Consider the following 16,634-nt stretch of genomic DNA (forward strand, 5'->3'; position numbering starts at 1 on the left):
TGCCCCTGGACTGCTCCTGCCTGGCCAAAGTCCACACCAGACTTTGGAGCCAGGGATCTCTGCTCAGAGTGGGGCAGTGACTGCTGCCTTCCCCTTTACAGATTCAACCAGTGGCAAAGCACGTATCCCAGAGTCACACAGCCATGTAGACAGGACACTGACACAACCAGTCACACAGGCTGTGCCTGCCAAGGGCTGCCTTGGGGAGGACACCTAAAACACAGACACAGGCAGATGAGACTTGTTACTCCTCTCCTACTGGTAGAGCTGGTTTGGTACACACAAAGCACGGCTCCTGGAGCTGGCACCACAAGCTGGGGTGTTCATTGCCCAGGCTAGCTCTGGTAGCTGCACACTCCTGGTTAGAACCACTCCTGGTTAGAACCACCCAGGGTGATGGAGGTGGCACGGGGAGATGTCAAGGACTGTGCAAAGAAGCAGAGGAGCTGGCAGGGTGGGTGCAGGGAAGGCTGTGAATCAGGGCCAGAGGAGGCACTGCAGTGGAGTGCTGTGGCCTTGTCTGCTGCAGCATCACTGCTGGAAAGGAGAGCTGCAGCGGAGCTGCTTTAAGGACAAAATAGGCTGCATCCAATCCTAGTGAGACAGCAGCTGTCCTGGGAGGGACGTGCAGCCAAACTAGCAAATCCCAGCTGCTCCCCACCCCCCTACACACACACACAGCCCAGCAAGGGGGATGGCAACTCATGCAGCTCAGCATGAGAGAAGCTACTTTATTCTCCAACCAACCCTTCTACAACAGCTGGGGAACGTCACACTACATTTAAGGAGTTCTGCAAGAGATATAGCATCACTGTGGAGGGATAACCAACCACAGGGTACAAACCAGTGCACAAAACCCCTCGTGCTGTTACTCACATTGGCAGGGATGGGTCTCAGTGTGGAGGTGGGATGTGAGTCCCTCTCAATAAAGACAGAGGCCGGAGCTGTTACTCATTTATTTACAACAATTCCAGGTCAAAGAAGTTACAAACAAAAAGCAAGAAAAGTCACTAACAGGCAAAATGCAGGCTGCAGAGAAGGGAGGATGAGGCAGAGCAGTGAGTAGGTGGCCCTTGTGAGGCATTTGTCTTCGTATATTGTCTCCTCAGGGCTTTACCACCACACAGGTAGGAGATGTTCTCTTCAGTCAGAATCAGAGCTGCTCGAGCTGCTTGAGCTGCCTGAGTGCTGGAGGAGGAAGTAAAACCAGTTCAGGATAGCACAGAAACAACCCTCTTCCACACCGCTTCTAATAGGAGTTAGCAGCTGCAGTGTGAGAATGAGGGACTCATCCAGTCCCGTCTGGGCTCCTACAAGTCCCCCCTCGTCCCCCATGTGTGGCATGCCCACCACCTCCAGCTGCTGCCTGGAAGGAGTTAAGTGCCCACTACCAGCACCCAGCTTGGTTTAGGTTGAGCTGGCAGCAGCTGCAATGCACATCTGTGGTGGCTGCAGTCTCACCTCAAGCCAGCTGAGTGTCTTTGCATACCACCAAAAGGTGTGCCCTCAGGTGTGCACACTGGCTGTACTGAAAGCTGGTAATTACCGGTGTTGATGCTGGGCCCAGGGCAACAAACCTGAGCTGAGCTATCTTGCCATTACAGTGAAGTGGATTACTAATAACATGATCATAATGGCTATTGTAGTGCTGTTACATGCTATATTTTAGAGCTAGAAATCATTACTTTTATGTCATGATGCTTGGCAGATATAATTATGCAAACGCTGCTGGAGGGGCGGCTTTTAATCATTATTTCTCAAGACTGTTCAGCTTAATTAGATTCTGGAAAGTTGCCAGCAAGGGCAAATGTTGAGGTAAATCACCTTCCATACTATCATACACTAAAAGGAGCTGAGTGTTTGCTTTGTTTGGGAAGTGCTCCTGCCTCAGATGGTGGAATGGGAGTTTTGTTCTGCAGCCCCTCACTCAATCCTATCCAGACTCATCCCTAGGAGAGCACTGCCTGCAGTGTATCTGCCCAGCATGGGCATGGAGCTACTTGCTGCCCAAAGGATTTCATTTAACACACTGCATGGTGCATCCTGAGCTGTGTCAATCTGCTGTCTAGAATCGCTTCAAGGAATTTCATGTATCGGGTTTCAAAAGACTCATTTGAAATGACTCATGCTTGCCTATTTATAAACCTAAAGGGAGACTCCAAAGACAAAAAATAACAACAGAAAGCCATTAACCACCCATTCTAGCTGGTCTGAGGCAGAGGGAGAGGGCACATGACCACAACAGAGAGCAGGGGGATCTGCTGCAACCATACCTTGCCTCCATGATGCTTGTGGGAACACTTGTTGTGCTCCTTCTTGTGCTCCTTCTTGTGCTTCTTCTTGTGCTTGTGATGGCAGTCATGGGAGCCTGGTGGGCAACCTGGTGGGCATCCAGGTGGGCACCCTGGTGGGCCATGTGGGGGATGCCCATGGGGGTGGTGCCCATGGGGGTGGTGCCCATGGGGGTGGTGGCCTGGTGGGTGAGGGCCAGGTGGAGGGGGCCCTGGGGGACAGGTACCAGGGGTGCCGGGTGGCACCGCTGGGTAGCAAGGGTTGCTGGGCCCGGGGCATGGGTAATTTGGAGGGGCAGGTGGGCAGACTTGCATCTGCGGTGGTGGTGGTGTTCCTAGGAGGAAGAGGGGGAATACAAGTTAGCAAAGTCAGGCATTCCTTGGAAAAGCAATGCAGGGAGCTGGTACACCCATGCACCCAAAGCATCCCACCTGGGTTACGCCCACCTCACAGGTGGTGCCCCCCTCCCCTCTGGCACAAGCCCCAGTGACTGTGTGGCACTGACAGACCAGCCCTAGCCTTGTGGCTGCTCACCTTGGCTAGCGTTCCACATCTCTACTGACTCCAAGCTGCAAAGGAAGGACAGGCAATGTCAGTGCTTCACCAACAGCACACAGACTACCATTTGGGCCCTGCCTTTGCACAGCTGCCCAGTTGCAGTCCACACACCCCAGGCACAGAAACAACACTTGACCCATTGCAGGTCCCCGCAGCCTTTCTGGGGATGCTGACTGCCAGGCACTCAATGCCCATCCCCCTGGCATCGTTTTCCATCATCAGTGGAAATAATGCACCAAATCTGCTGCAACACGACCCAAACTCACACATGCAACCTATGTCCTTGCAGAGCAAGAGGGGTACTGGGGAAATCGCATCCTGTCCCTGCACCAGCCTCAGTCCCCTCCCAATGTCCCTGTCTCCAACAGGCACGGCCATGTCAGGGATCGCCTCTGCTCACCTGCCCCACAGAGCAGTTCCTCCTGAGAGCAGCGCAGTCCTGATGGCCGCCCTTGGTGTGGCTGTCCCGAGGCAGTGGGCCCAGCCCTGGGGCACCCTTTAAATACTGAGCCCAGCCTGGGCGAGGAAGGTGCAGTGTTCAGAAACTGGCAGCACCACTCCCGGTGCTGAGGCGGTCACCATGGGCACAGAGTAAACGTCAGCACTCCTGTCCCACCCAGCACAAAGGTCCTGCAGAGCTGATCAGTCCCGTGGTGTCAGGTGATGGGGTGAGTCAGACGTCCCTGCCATGAACCCTGGTGCGCTGCACCCAGCGTGGGCACTGTGTGTGGGGACGGGCACGGGGGCCACGTCCTCCTGGTCCTGCTGCAGGACAGTGGGCTCAGGGCACTGCTGATGGCCCCCTGTGTCACTGCTGAGGAACAGAAGGCTGGGGATGGTGGTTCCCCCCACTAATCACCCCCTGAGCATGTGGAGCTCAGTCTGCTCCACAGAGGAGGTGCTGTCTGCCTTCAGACTCAGCAACGGCCACAGCCACAGGGCTGACAGGGACTAGGCTTCCCCATACTTGGATCTTCCTCTCTGGGTGGCTATGAAGAGCTCCACAGTTGCCTTCCAGCAACACCCCCTTCCTCCTGCTGGCTGCCTTGTGCTGCCCTGTGCCCTCCCTTAGCACTGAGTGATTCAGCACTGCCATGCTCACTGTGCAGAAAGGGATGTGGCCCCAGTGCCCGGCCCCAGAGTCACAAAGTGTCTCAGGGTGTTTTCCGGTGACAGAAACAAGTTGGATGGAGGGGTTAAGGAGGTGCACAGCCATCTCTACCCAGGCAGCATGATGGGGTCCCAGCCACTGCCACCAATAGGATTCCCATGGCACCACCAGCACAGACTGCTCCCTCTGCCCCATGGATGGGAGAATAGGGATGCAAGGTCCAAGCCCCAGGCAATGAAAATCATCCTTGGCCAAGGAAAGGCTAGAACAGGCAGGGAACTTAACCCTGGGACCTCCCAAGAGAAACATCTTCCCTGAGATCAGTGCCAAAGGAGCCCAGGCAGGAACAAATATGTTTCCCATCTGTATTTGTATATCCCCTGTGTATTTCCTGTCCCGGTTCTGAGATCCTCTCAAGCTTCTCGTTTCTCCAGCAGTGCCAACACAAGTGCTGAGCTTTGCTTTGCCTCCTCCAGCATCCTGGTGACCATCTGCGATGTCTGTGTGGGGAAGGAGAAGGTGCATCATTTCCAGCCTGACAGTGTGTCATCTGTCCAGCCCATGAATCTCCTCCAGTCTTTGCAGTGTCTTCATCTCTACCCTGGCACAAGGGTACCCTTATGTCCACAACCCCCAAAGCCCCTCCAAACAGAGTCCCAGGGATCTCAGCCTTGTCCCCACCACCAGGGATGGGACACACACGCAGCTTCTGCTTACCTCAGTCTTGAATTTCTCATCTGTTATGTCTCTGAGATTGATCATGACATTAAAATAGGCCCCAAACACAGCAGCTTCCAGCATTTTGGCTCCCACCTGTGAAAAACAGTGGCCAGTTTTGGCAAGAAAAGCTGGTTAGATTTCAAGCAGCAATGGAGAGCTTTGTGTGGACAAGCAATGGCAGCCTTAAAGTCCCAGGCAGAACAGTGTGTGAGCCCGCTGGACATGGAAGCTCCTGAGCGCAGGGCTGTACCTGAAGGTCGGATTTGCAGGCCAGGTTGCCATGCTGCGCCAGCATCTTCAGTGAGGACCAGAGGTTGTTCACCTTCACTGCCAGGGTGCAGGGCACTTCCACTGCTGTCTTCAGTCCCTGCTGCATGGCGACCGCTCGCCTGGGGTAGGGAACAGCCCCTGGTGAATGCTGGGACAAGCCCTGGGTGGCTCAGCTCTTGTGTGTTAGCTGATATGCAAGCTCCCACTACCATTGCAAGCCCTCACCAATCTGACTCACCTTTCCTTCTCCTCAGGGGTGCTTTTTGGCAGCTTCATAGCTTCCTGCAGTTAAGGAAAAGCAAGTTTGGTGGGCCAGGGTAGCTCTGAGACCCCACGTGCATCAGGGACCACAGCAGAACCATTAGCTCCCATACTCTGCTGAACCCCTTCATAGAATTATATATAGAATCATAGAATCGATTGAGTTGAAAGGTACCTTTAAAGATCATCTAGTCCAACTCCCTTGCAATGAACAGGAACACCTGCATCTCCATCAGGTGCTCAGATATACATCCAGCCTGACCTTGAATGCCTCCATGGACAGGGCGTCCACCATCTGTCTGGACAACCTGTGTCAATGCCTCACTACCTGCACTGTAAGAAACTTTTTCTTATATCCAGTCTAAATCTCTCCTCTTTAAATTTGAAACAATTTCCCCTTGTCCTGTCACAACAGAACCTGCTACAAAGTCTGTCCCCTTCTCTCTCGTAACCCCCTGTAGATAATGAAAGGCCACTACCAGGTCACCTCAGAGTCTTCTCCAGGATGAAGAGACACCAGCTCTCTCATCCTGTCCTCGAAGGAGAAGTGCATCCCTTGGAGCATTTTGGTGGCCCTCTTCTGGACACATTCTAACAGTGCATTAGTCACTACGCCTCAAGTAATGCCCCTTCTCCCAGCCCTGGTGGGATGAGCCCTGCTCCTAAGGGCAACAGGATGCAGTGCTGCCTCCTGGAACACCTTGCCTGCAAGCAGGGCCATGGCTGGTGAGACCTCACCATATAGCTGCTGAAGGCATGGGAGTCAGCATCCACCAATGCAACCAGCTCGTCCATGGCCTGGTGGAGGGGAGGGATCACGTTCCTCATGATGGGGTCCAGGTGCTCAAACTGCCGCTTCCCATAGCTCATCAACCCCACCATGCAGCCCAGAGCCGCTCCCTGTGAGACAATCAGCGTAAGTCCTCCACTGGGACCCCGCACCTGCCACTACCACCGTGCCAGGTTGCCTCACCAAGAAGCCCCCAGGTGCCTGGAGAAGCACCCAAGCAAGCAGGGACTCCCTGGCACAAGGCACATACCAGAGAGGCCGCAGTTGCAGCCACTGATCCTCCTCCTGGCGCTGCTGACCTTCCACCAACTGCTCGCACGAAGGCACCCAGTGGCTTTGCGACCAGCCCCTTGTCCTCTTGTCCTGCCTGCACCAGGTACCTGCAGCACACCGTGGGTCAGAACACCTCATGATACTGGCCACCACCAGACAGTCCCTTTTCATTCCACACTGCCCCCTCCACTGGCTTTTCATCCACCCCTTAGTCAGATGGGAAGGGGGCTAGCTCTGGGCTGGGAGACCTCCCAGATGTAGGAGGGTGGGAAAGAGAAGGAAACAGGGAGCCTCATGGGGACAGATGGGCACTCGGGGACACGTGCTGGTGATGTCAGGGATGACGCTTCATAGGAAAGATGTCTCTCTGCAGACAGCATTTTATGGGATGGGAACATGCCCAGGTGCTAGCTGGGGCTCTGCAACCACATCCAAGGGTAAAGGGGCAAGGTCTTTATAGTGCATGTCCTTATTTGCATGTGGACTTCACTTTCCCAAAACAATCCTAGTGCAAGAGGCAGACAGCAATATCCCCCAGCCCGGCCAGAGACAGGAATGATGTGGAGCTCCTACTCGATGATGCGCTCCTGGGGGTTGAATGGAGACAGGGAGTCCAGACCGAGCCGGCTGACAACCTGTAAGGAGCAACACCAACATGTCAGCTCCAATCTGGCACTGAGCACGAAGCCAATACATCCCGCTATGTCCTTGTGCCCCACTTTTCATTAACCATGGGAGAGAGCCACCACCCAAGGCAAGGCAGACTGGTTTCACCAGTGCCTCCCATCCCAAAGGTGGGAGTGGTGTGTGGCCACCCATGAGTGACTGGAAACCACATGGATAAATAATTAGCTCGCTCTTATCTAGCACCTTCCTCATAGGGTGGCAAAGTCCCTCCCCACTCCCTTCCCCCTGGAACAGAAAAGCAGAGCCTGCCTCTTTCTTTCCAGCTTACACTGGTGCTGGGACAGTGTCCTGTTAATACTAAGCACTGCCCTTGAGCTGTGTGTCCTTCTTCTCAAAGCCTTTACTCGGGCAGGCTGGGCAGCTGCTGCCAGTGCTCAGTCCTAAAGAGATGGGCTCTCTGCTCCCCTGAACATCTCAGCATCCTCAGGGCTATAAATCAGTTTATCCCAGCTGCTGTGCCCTCACAGCTTTCCAGGCACCATTTCCCTGAGCCAAGGGTAACGGATATCCAATAAGCCTGGGGGCTGCCCAGATCCAAGGTATCTGCTCAGTGGCATTTTGAGAGGCTGGAGGTCTTACTTGTAGTCCCACCCTTGTCTCAATATTGGGAGGACTCACATTACCAGTTTGATCTTGTGTTCCTCTTCCAGTATGAAGAGTTTTTCCTTCTTGATGTAAAACTCAGCTGCATCTAGCATGGCCTTCTTGGGAATGAGCCCCACCAGCTGGGATCCCACCACAGGGAGCTTCAGTGCCTGTGAAGAACATAAACATGAGTGTCCTCAGAGCTGCCTTTTCTGCCACCTCAGCCAGGTGATCCCCATCATGGTTCATGGAAAGGCCTTCAAAGTTGCACCCGCCTTGTGGAGATAAGCCAAGAGGATAGTAAGAAGTTGCTTAACTTTTGTGAGGTTTACATATGGTTCAGCTCTTTGACCAAATTGACTGAGCATGAGATTGGAAAAAATTTCTTCTCAGAAAGTGGCAATGCATAGGAACAGGCTGCCTATGGAAGTGGTGGAGTCACCATCCCTTGAGGCTTCCAAGAAAAGGCACTGAGGGACATGGTTAGTGGGCACGGTGGGGGTGGGTTGGCTGTTGGACTAGATGACCTTAGAGTTCTTTTCCAACCTTAATGGCTCTATGATTCTAAGAGAAAGCAAAGCCCAACTATGGCTTTGGGCCAAAAACCTGGAGGGCTGCAAAGCTCCCCACCGAGACGAGCATTGTGCACTACCCACCTCTGCGTTACAGCAGACCTCCTCATAGACAGCATGGAGCGGTGTGGTCTCAAAGTCCAGCAGATTTGTTGAAACCTGGGCTATGTTCTCCTCCTCCAAATACCAACCAATGCCTTGCACCTTCTTCAAGCTTCCAGGCTGGGGGAGACCACTGTAGTCAAAGCACAGTGATGGTAACCCAGGGCAGGACAAGTGGGGTACTGGGCAGCACAAAGGTACCTGGTCAGGGCCGCGACCCTGCTCACGGATGTTAAGAGCAATGCGGTGTGCCAACTCCTTGGTGCATAGCAGGTTGATATTGTATGCAATCAGGAAGGTTCGGGCTCCCGTCACTGTGGCTCCCCACTGGGGAACAAAGGTTGGGGGCCCAAAATCAGGAGCCCACTCAGGTTTTTCAAGCTGAAGAGGAAGAAAGAGTACATGAGAAGGTGCTGGTAGGCAGCACAAACTGACCTTGCAGAGGTGGCCTCTTCTTCCAAGACTAGTATCTGCCATTAACACCACCACACCCAGCAGCACCCAAACCATTTTGTCAGCTCCTCCATCTGATCAAAATGCTTGCGCCAAAGAGATGAAAACCCAAATATAAAAAAGCAGCCCTTTTCTTTCACTTTCCAACTGTTTCACTTCAAAACTTCCTCCTCAGTAAAGCTTCCAAAGGCTTAATGCAGAAGTGTTTAATTTGGAGCCAGAGGAAGTATTTCATTCAGGTTCTTTGGGGTGTTTTGGGATCCTTGTGTTACACAGAGGTCTAAGTGAATTTCCCAGGCTAAGCAAGCCCAGCTCCCTTGTTTTCCCTGTGTCAGCCCCTGCCATCTCACTCCAGTCCGTGGACATCCATCATAGTGAGGTGCACCCTGTACCTGGATGTACAGTGCCCGTGCCCTGCTGCCTTCACTCTCACCTCACACCTCTCAGCTGCTGTATGCAATTATCTGAGAAAGGAGATTCCTTCCCAGAGCTAGGCTTACCTTCTTGGGGAGTGCCTCGTACTCCCCAGCACGGATGGCAGGCAGGGTTCTCCTGCTCTCCTGCCTTGCTGCCTCTCCATACAGGTACACTGCAAGGCAGAGAGGGAATAAGCAGTCTAACAGTCTGTTTTCACCTATTTGCCCCATTGTGCCCTTGGGGAAGCTTTTTTATAGGAAGTGCTGTATGTTTGTGGTTGAGAGTATACAGGGGAATGGGGTCTGAGCCTATCTGCCCACTCACCAGGCACTCCCAGCTCCTCTGATAAACGCTGCCCAAAGACGTGGGCACAAACAACACACTCTTCCATGCTGATGTTCATCACTGGCACAAAGGGGCAGACATCCAGGGCCCCCATGCGAGGATGTTCACCTGGGGGCAGGGCAGAGATCAGGAGCAAGCAGACAAGAAGGGACACGGACCTTCTCCCTGCTTTTTCTGCAGGCTGAACACAGCCACTGCAAGAGGAGTTTACAGCAGCAATGCCTACTGCAGCCCAGGGACAGGATGGATGCAGCCTCTCTGCAATGGGAAGATGAGCAACTGTTCTGCACCTTCTCATCAGCATTCATCCTGCAGTGCTGGAAACACGCTGTGCTTGTCTGCTGGCAGCACTTTGGACCCTACTTCTGAATCCAGCTTGGCCTGGGAATGCTTACCCTTGTGCCGACTCATGTCAATGAGCTCCCAAGCCACGCGGGCTGCTCTCAGTGCCCCTTCAACAACAGCTTCAGGGGATCCCACAAAGGTGTAGACAGTACGGTTGGTGGAGGCACCAGCATCCACATCCAACAGTGTGCAGCCCGGTGTCCGGGAGATGGCCTGCCCCAGCGCCTCGATCACCTGCCAAGCAGCCAAAGTAGGCAAGTTGGCTGGGCTGGAGAGGTGCCTACTACACTCCAGCAGCTTTGCGAGGTGGATAATGCTTTTGCTCAGGTGCCTCCACCCTGCTCTAAACAGTGCAGGGCATGCACCCATCCTCAGGCTTGTCAGGAAGAAAGTGAAGGACCTACAAACACGAACATCCAGCTCCCAGTTGGCAGAGTTGTGACTCTGAGACATCTCCAGCCCCCACTTAGCCTTAAGCCCTTGTAGAGCTGCCCAGCTGCTGCTGCATGACAAAGGGCACCTTCACAAATTGCTATCCCTGAGGACACTGTCTCCTGCAAACTTTAAAACAGATTTGGCACCACAAAGCCTATTCCCAAGGGGAAGCAGCAGTTTTACAGCAGTTTTGGGTTTTCTGACCTGCACCCCTGGGGTAAAGTGCAGCCTAAGGCAGGTTACCACCACAGGCAACATTAACTTGGGTGGCATGTTTGGGAAGAACAGCTGAAAGCAAGGTTTCTCCATGATGGTGTACCAGACTGTCCAGACCCTATGGCAATCTGCAGGCAGCAGGGAGGGGGTTGCCAAGGTCCTGCTTTTTACTGAGTTGCGTAACAGGATCAGACAGTGTGTTTGGGCAGTTTCAGTACTAGCGAACAGCTTTCCCCCGGGGTAGAATATGAAAGTTTTCACTGAATTGAATTCAGTCTGATTTCAGCTGGCCCAGAAGGGCTCAAAGTTCTGGAAGACTACAAGCTAGGCTACAAGTAACAGCGCAAAACCTGATGCAAGACAGACCAAGCCACCAGCCCCCCTCTGCAGCCCATTGCCAGCCCTCACCTCCTTGTTGCATCCCTCTGAGAAGTTGGGGACGCACTCCACCAGCTTGGCCATGGTCCTGGTGTCTGCCCAAACCCTGTGGCCCTTGGCTTGGCTCCTCACGTCTCTTTCTGGCTCTTGCTGTCTTGCTGGGAGCAGCAATGTTCCCAGCACTCTGCCCAGCACCAGGGTTTCTCATTAACTGCGCTGATCCACAGCCAGGAGACAGAAAAGGTATTGGGTCAACTGGACAGTGATTGGACTGCAGTGCTCTTGTAGGGTTTGAGCAACACATCCAGAGAAATCTCCAGCAGTAATTACCCATCAGCGCCCATTAGTCACTAAGACAAGCTGACAGCATGTGAAGTAAAACAAAAATCTTCTGAGCCCAAATCCTGCTCTTGATTGAGGACAGCCCTATCAGCAACAGTGACGGTACTTGTGTCCTTGCAGCAGTGAGGGACCACAGAAGATGGGGACACAGAAACGGAGAGTCCAACTGCCCAAAGGAACAAACTGGACAAACACAACCGCACAACCACGAGAGCCCGTTGCTGGTGGGGAGTTCTGATATTCCAAGAACACCAGTGCGAATCTCCCCCTGCCCAATTCCTAAGCCAATGCTAAAAGCCATCACCGTGAGCAGGATTTCAACCTGCACAGGGAAACCCTATAGGATTTTGAGCCCACTTCCTTCCTTCTCCCCTTGGCCATCACAGCTCCAGCCTAGACAACCTGATGGGGACCCCTGCTCCACACTCCATCTCATCCATCCATGAGGGACAACCTCAGGTAGCCCCAGCCATACCCTGGTCCCCCATTGCCCCAGGCAGGCAGAGTCAGCAGCTGCAGAAGAGAAGAGCTGAGGAAGAATTATTTAAAAGAGACTCCTTGGGCACCATCAAGAAGCAGATGTGTCTCAGCAGCACAGCACCTGCACATAGGGTCTGTTTTCAGCTGTGAGCATGGCATGGGGCTGATCAGGACAGAGGTGCGGGAGAGAGTTGGGCTTGTCTGGGAGCTGAAGACTGGCCCTCTAGACCTGAAGTGAGAATCATACACCTAGACCATAAAGCCAGGGCAGCCTGGCTCCCCCAGCAGCACACTGTGCCAGCAGCCCTTGCCCTGGGCACTGCACTGCACTGGGGGGACCCATGGTGGTTGCAGTGCAGGTAAAGAAAGGAACTGATCCTTAAGAACTATCTGTGCAAAACGGCCATGGCCAGGTGGAGAGTTTAGAGGGAGAAACCGGAGAGCCAGCTGGGCAAAGGGAACCCCGTGTCTGTCCTTTATCCCATCAGCGCACGGGGTGCTACAGGGGGAGCTGCTGGCACAAAAGCATCAAGTGAGAAAGAGGACTGAGCAAAATATCCACCAAAAAAGGACCTCTGCCACCATCAGCATCCAGGGGATGTAGCTCAGCGGTAGAGCGCCTGCTTTGCATGCAGGAGGCCCTGGGTTCAACCCCCAGCATCTCCACACTTTTGCTGCCTCTCAGGAAAACCCTCCCAACTCTTTCTTACCTCAGCTCCACACACCCTCTCCCCTTCCACCTCTCTTCCTCCCCTCCCATCCCAGCACATCACATGGTGCTTTCCTGCAACATCACCCTGCTTTTAGGAGATGGACAATGGACCACCTGGCCAAATACTGACCTGGCGACCTCACCACTGTGATGGGAAGATGATGGAACCGATCCCCCTGAAAGTTGTGCCAAGGCACATGGAAGTCACAGGAGATATGGGATGTCCTAAGCAGCATGGTTTCACCAAGGGCATGTCTGCCTTCTATGGCTTTGTAACTGCATCAATGGACATCAGAAGAGTCCCTGATGTAATTTATCTGGATTTCAGCAAGGCCTTCCACACAGTCCACTACAACAATCTTCTCTCCAGTTTGAAGAAATGGATTTGACAACTGGAGTATTTGATGAATGAGGAACTGATTGCAAGTTCATACCCAGAGAACGGCAGTCAGTGGGTCAATATCCAGATGGAGATTGGTGATGAGTGGTGTCCCTCAGGGGTCAGTGCTGAGACTGATACCTTTTAGTATCTTCATCAGTGACATTGACAGAGAGATGCAAATGACACCAAGCTATCTGTTGTGCCTGAGGGATGGAGTGCCATCTTGAGGGGCCTAGACAGATGGAGCAGTGGTGTTCAACAAAGCCAAGTGCAAGGTCTTGGGATGACCTTATAGGAGAGACGTTCAAGGTCTGTCTATACTGGGTTTCAAGCAATCTGATTGAGAGCTAAAAGTCCTTATTCACTGCAGGAGAATTGGACTAGATGACCTTTAAAAGTCCTTTCCAACTCAATTGATTCTATAGTTCTGATGTTCCCAGGTAGGAGGGATTTTGACCTGGCCCAGGCTTTGCTCAGAATTATGTAAACCCAGCACAGGTCAGTGCATGGCTGCTGGCCATGGTGGGAAGCAAAGCAGCAGAGTTGTGCCCAAGGTGTCAGGGTACTGTGGGGCTTTGGGTGCGATCAGTGCCCTGTCCTCACAGCCTTGTCCCCTGGCCTGAAGGACAATGGTCTAGCAGGGGAGGGCTCATCCAGGAGCTGAAGTCAGGACCTCTTACACCCTAAGTGTGAATCATACCCCTAGACAAACAATGCAAGATGTATAGATGTTGGGGTCCCCCTCACAAGGGGAGAACAAGGAGACCCCCAACACTTATTGGGGTGTTGCGTGCAGTGCAGCCTTTGGCATTGTTGGGCTCAGGCCCTACTACCAGGCTCCATGCACAAAGTGGATCCAGGTCTTGACTTTGAGGGAGGGAAGAGAAGCCCTGAAAAATCCAGGTGAGAGCTGAAAATAGACCCTGGGGAGCCCATGGAGAAAGAAGGGGTCTGCTGGTGAGCCTGAGAATCTGTGGTGAGCCTAGTGATGTGAGGGAAATGCTTTTCAGGAGGAAACCCCTCCGAGATGTGTTGGGACCCTGGTGTGCACTCAACACCTCCAGTCTGGGGGTAAAATGCATCAATGTGAGACTTGAAATCCAATAGGGTTTCCCTGCGCAGGTTCGAATCCTGCTCACAGCGATGGATTTTGGCTGATGCTGGTGGGTGGTTGGGAACCGGGGGCACGAGCTCTTCTTTTGGGCATCCACAAACTGGTGGGGATGGACAGGGATGGGATGGGACCACAATGCCTGGCACTAAAGATGGCAATGTCCAGTCTGCTGGAATGGCTCTCACTGCTCTTGGTAGCAAAATGTCACGGGGATGAAAGAGACAAAGCGCAGTGAGGAGAGCTTTTTCACAGGAGGGGCAAAACCAACAAGAACAGCAACTGCAGATACTGAGGCTTGAACCCAAGGTCTCTTTCATACAAGCCCTGGAAAGACCTGCTCAGGCGCTGTGCAGACAGGACAGGACAAGCACCTCAGGTCCTGCCTGCAGATGCAAAGTGCTGAGCAGGGGATGCTGCTGCCCTCACCTGTGCACAGGTCAGATCCCAGCACTGCGGCTGCACTCAGTGCTGTCCAAAAAGCAGGGCTCGTCCGGGAGTTGAACCCGGGACCTCTCGCACCCTAAGCGAGAATCATACCCCTAGACCAACGAGCCACGGCCCCCACATTGCAGTGAGATCGCTTTGGAACTGGCTGCCCGGGCAGCGCTGGTGGCAGCATGCATGGAGGCTGTGTGGGCAGGAGAGGTGGAAAGCATCTCTAGTGTGCAGCTGATGGAGCACTGCGAGTGTCACTGCTGTGCCACCTGGACACCTTCAGAAGTGTCTGCGTACAACCCTGGGCGAGCTGCTGGGGGTGTCTGGGCTTCAACAGTGCAATCTGTCAAGGAATTCAGGCCCTTCAGCAACTGTTTGAAACACCTCAGCACAACTGTTCTCTGGGGAGGTTTTTTGCTTCTGGATAAAAAGGACATCTGGAACCTAAAAAGCACAGACTCAGCACTCCAGTGCAGGTAAAGAAAGGAACTGATCCTTAAGAACTATCTGTGCAAAACGGCCATGGCCAGGTGGAGAGTTTAGAGGGAGAAACCGGAGAGCCAGCTGGGCAAAGGGAACCCCGTGTCTGTCCTTTATCCCATCAGCGCACGGGGTGCTACAGGGGGAGCTGCTGGCACAAACGCATCAAGTGAGAAAGAGGACTGAGCAAATTTAGCCTGAAAATGGACCTCCATCATCATCATCATCATCACCGTCATCACCATCAGCATCCAGGGGATGTAGCTCAGCGGTAGAGCGCCTGCTTTGCATGCAGGAGGCCCTGGGTTCAACCCCCAGCATCTCCACACTTTTGCTGCCTCTCAGGAAAACCCTCCCAACTCTTTCTTGCCTCAGCTCCACACACCCTCTCCCCTTCCACCTCTCTTCCTCCCCTCCCATCCCATCACATCACATGGTGCTTTCCTGCAACATCACCCTGCTTTTAGGAGATGGACAATGGACCACCTGGCCAAATACTGACCTGGCGACCTCACCACTGTGATGGGAAGATGATGGAACCGATCCCCCTGAAAGTTGTGCCAAGGCACATGGAAGTCACAGGAGATATGGGATGTCCTAAGCAGCATGGTTTCACCAAGGGCATGTCTGCCTTCTATGGCTTTGTAACTGCATCAATGGACATCAGAAGAGTCCCTGATGTAATTTATCTGGATTTCAGCAAGGCCTTCCACACAGTCCACTACAACAATCTTCTCTCCAGTTTGAAGAAATGGATTTGACAACTGGAGTATTTGATGAATGAGGAACTGATTGCAAGTTCATACCCAGAGAACGGCAGTCAGTGGGTCAATATCCAGATGGAGATTGGTGATGAGTGGTGTCCCTCAGGGGTCAGTGCTGAGACTGATACCTTTTAGTATCTTCATCAGTGACATTGACAGAGAGATGCAAATGACACCAAGCTATCTGTTGTGCCTGAGGGATGGAGTGCCATCTTGAGGGGCCTAGACAGATGGAGCAGTGGTGTTCAACAAAGCCAAGTGCAAGGTCTTGGGATGACCTTATAGGAGAGACGTTCAAGGTCTGTCTATACTGGGTTTCAAGCAATCTGATTGAGAGCTAAAAGTCCTTATTCACTGCAGGAGAATTGGACTAGATGACCTTTAAAAGTCCTTTCCAACTCAATTGATTCTATAGTTCTGATGTTCCCAGGTAGGAGGGATTTTGACCTGGCCCAGGCTTTGCTCAGAATTATGTAAACCCAGCACAGGTCAGTGCATGGCTGCTGGCCATGGTGGGAAGCAAAGCAGCAGAGTTGTGCCCAAGGTGTCAGGGTACTGTGGGGCTTTGGGTGCGATCAGTGCCCTGTCCTCACAGCCTTGTCCCCTGGCCTGAAGGACAATGGTCTAGCAGGGGAGGGCTCATCCAGGAGCTGAAGTCAGGACCTCTTACACCCTAAGTGTGAATCATACCCCTAGACAAACAATGCAAGATGTATAGATGTTGGGGTCCCCCTCACAAGGGGAGAACAAGGAGACCCCCAACACTTATTGGGGTGTTGCGTGCAGTGCAGCCTTTGGCATTGTTGGGCTCAGGCCCTACTACCAGGCTCCATGCACAAAGTGGATCCAGGTCTTGACTTTGAGGGAGGGAAGAGAAGCCCTGAAAAATCCAGGTGAGAGCTGAAAATAGACCCTGGGGAGCCCATGGAGAAAGAAGGGGTCTGCTGGTGAGCCTGAGAATCTGTGGTGAGCCTAGTGATGTGAGGGAAATGCTTTTCAGGAGGAAACCCCTCCGAGATGTGTTGGGACCCTGGTGTGCACTCAACACCTCCAGTCTGGGGGTAAAATGCATCAATGTGAGACTTGAAATCCAATAGGGTTTCCCTGCGCAGGTT

General features: G+C 53.1%; 1 protein-coding gene, 1 long non-coding RNA gene and 3 other non-coding genes across 5 annotated transcripts; 2 read left to right on the top strand and 3 right to left on the bottom strand.

Moving 5' to 3' along the window:
• Nucleotides 1–2,505: 2,505 nt before the first annotated feature.
• LOC140254641 (uncharacterized) lies at nt 2,506–3,385 on the bottom strand. The gene is made up of 3 exons (XR_011904277.1): nt 3,251–3,385; nt 2,827–2,861; nt 2,506–2,626 (listed from the first exon to the last, which is right to left on the bottom strand). It is a non-coding gene; the product is annotated as an uncharacterized lncRNA (long non-coding RNA).
• A 989-nt stretch (nt 3,386–4,374) lies between these two features.
• FTCD (formimidoyltransferase cyclodeaminase) lies at nt 4,375–10,894 on the bottom strand. Its single transcript, XM_072342376.1, has 14 exons — nt 10,841–10,894; nt 9,832–10,015; nt 9,416–9,544; nt 9,175–9,263; nt 8,423–8,602; nt 8,204–8,341; nt 7,586–7,717; nt 6,849–6,910; nt 6,253–6,382; nt 5,951–6,112; nt 5,190–5,233; nt 4,932–5,070; nt 4,679–4,774; nt 4,375–4,461 (listed from the first exon to the last, which is right to left on the bottom strand). Exons 1-14 carry the CDS (start codon nt 10,892–10,894, stop codon nt 4,375–4,377), a joined length of 1,626 nt encoding a protein of 541 aa, XP_072198477.1.
• Nucleotides 10,895–12,226: 1,332 nt separating this feature from the next.
• Nucleotides 12,227–12,298, top strand: TRNAA-UGC (transfer RNA alanine (anticodon UGC)). The gene has a single exon. It is a non-coding gene; the product is annotated as a tRNA-Ala (tRNA).
• A 2,024-nt stretch (nt 12,299–14,322) lies between these two features.
• TRNAP-AGG (transfer RNA proline (anticodon AGG)) lies at nt 14,323–14,394 on the bottom strand. The gene has a single exon. It is a non-coding gene; the product is annotated as a tRNA-Pro (tRNA).
• A 615-nt stretch (nt 14,395–15,009) lies between these two features.
• TRNAA-UGC (transfer RNA alanine (anticodon UGC)) lies at nt 15,010–15,081 on the top strand. The gene has a single exon. It is a non-coding gene; the product is annotated as a tRNA-Ala (tRNA).
• The last annotated feature ends 1,553 nt before the right edge of the window (nt 15,082–16,634 follow it).

The sequence above is a fragment of the Excalfactoria chinensis genome, chromosome 7, assembly GCF_039878825.1.
Source record: "Excalfactoria chinensis isolate bCotChi1 chromosome 7, bCotChi1.hap2, whole genome shotgun sequence".
Classification (NCBI taxonomy): Eukaryota; Metazoa; Chordata; class Aves; order Galliformes; family Phasianidae; genus Excalfactoria; species Excalfactoria chinensis.

Coding starts and splice junctions, on each gene's coding strand:
- FTCD (XM_072342376.1), bottom strand. CDS start 10,894: ATGGCCAAGCTGGTGGAGTGCGTCCCCAACTTCTCAGAGGGATGCAAC. Junction 9,545..9,831: donor TGACATGAGTCGGCACAAGG/GTAAGCATTCCC, acceptor CCCTGCCCCCAG/GTGAACATCCTCGCATGGGG. Junction 4,775..4,931: donor CCTGCAAATCCGACCTTCAG/GTACAGCCCTGC, acceptor TGTTTTTCACAG/GTGGGAGCCAAAATGCTGGA.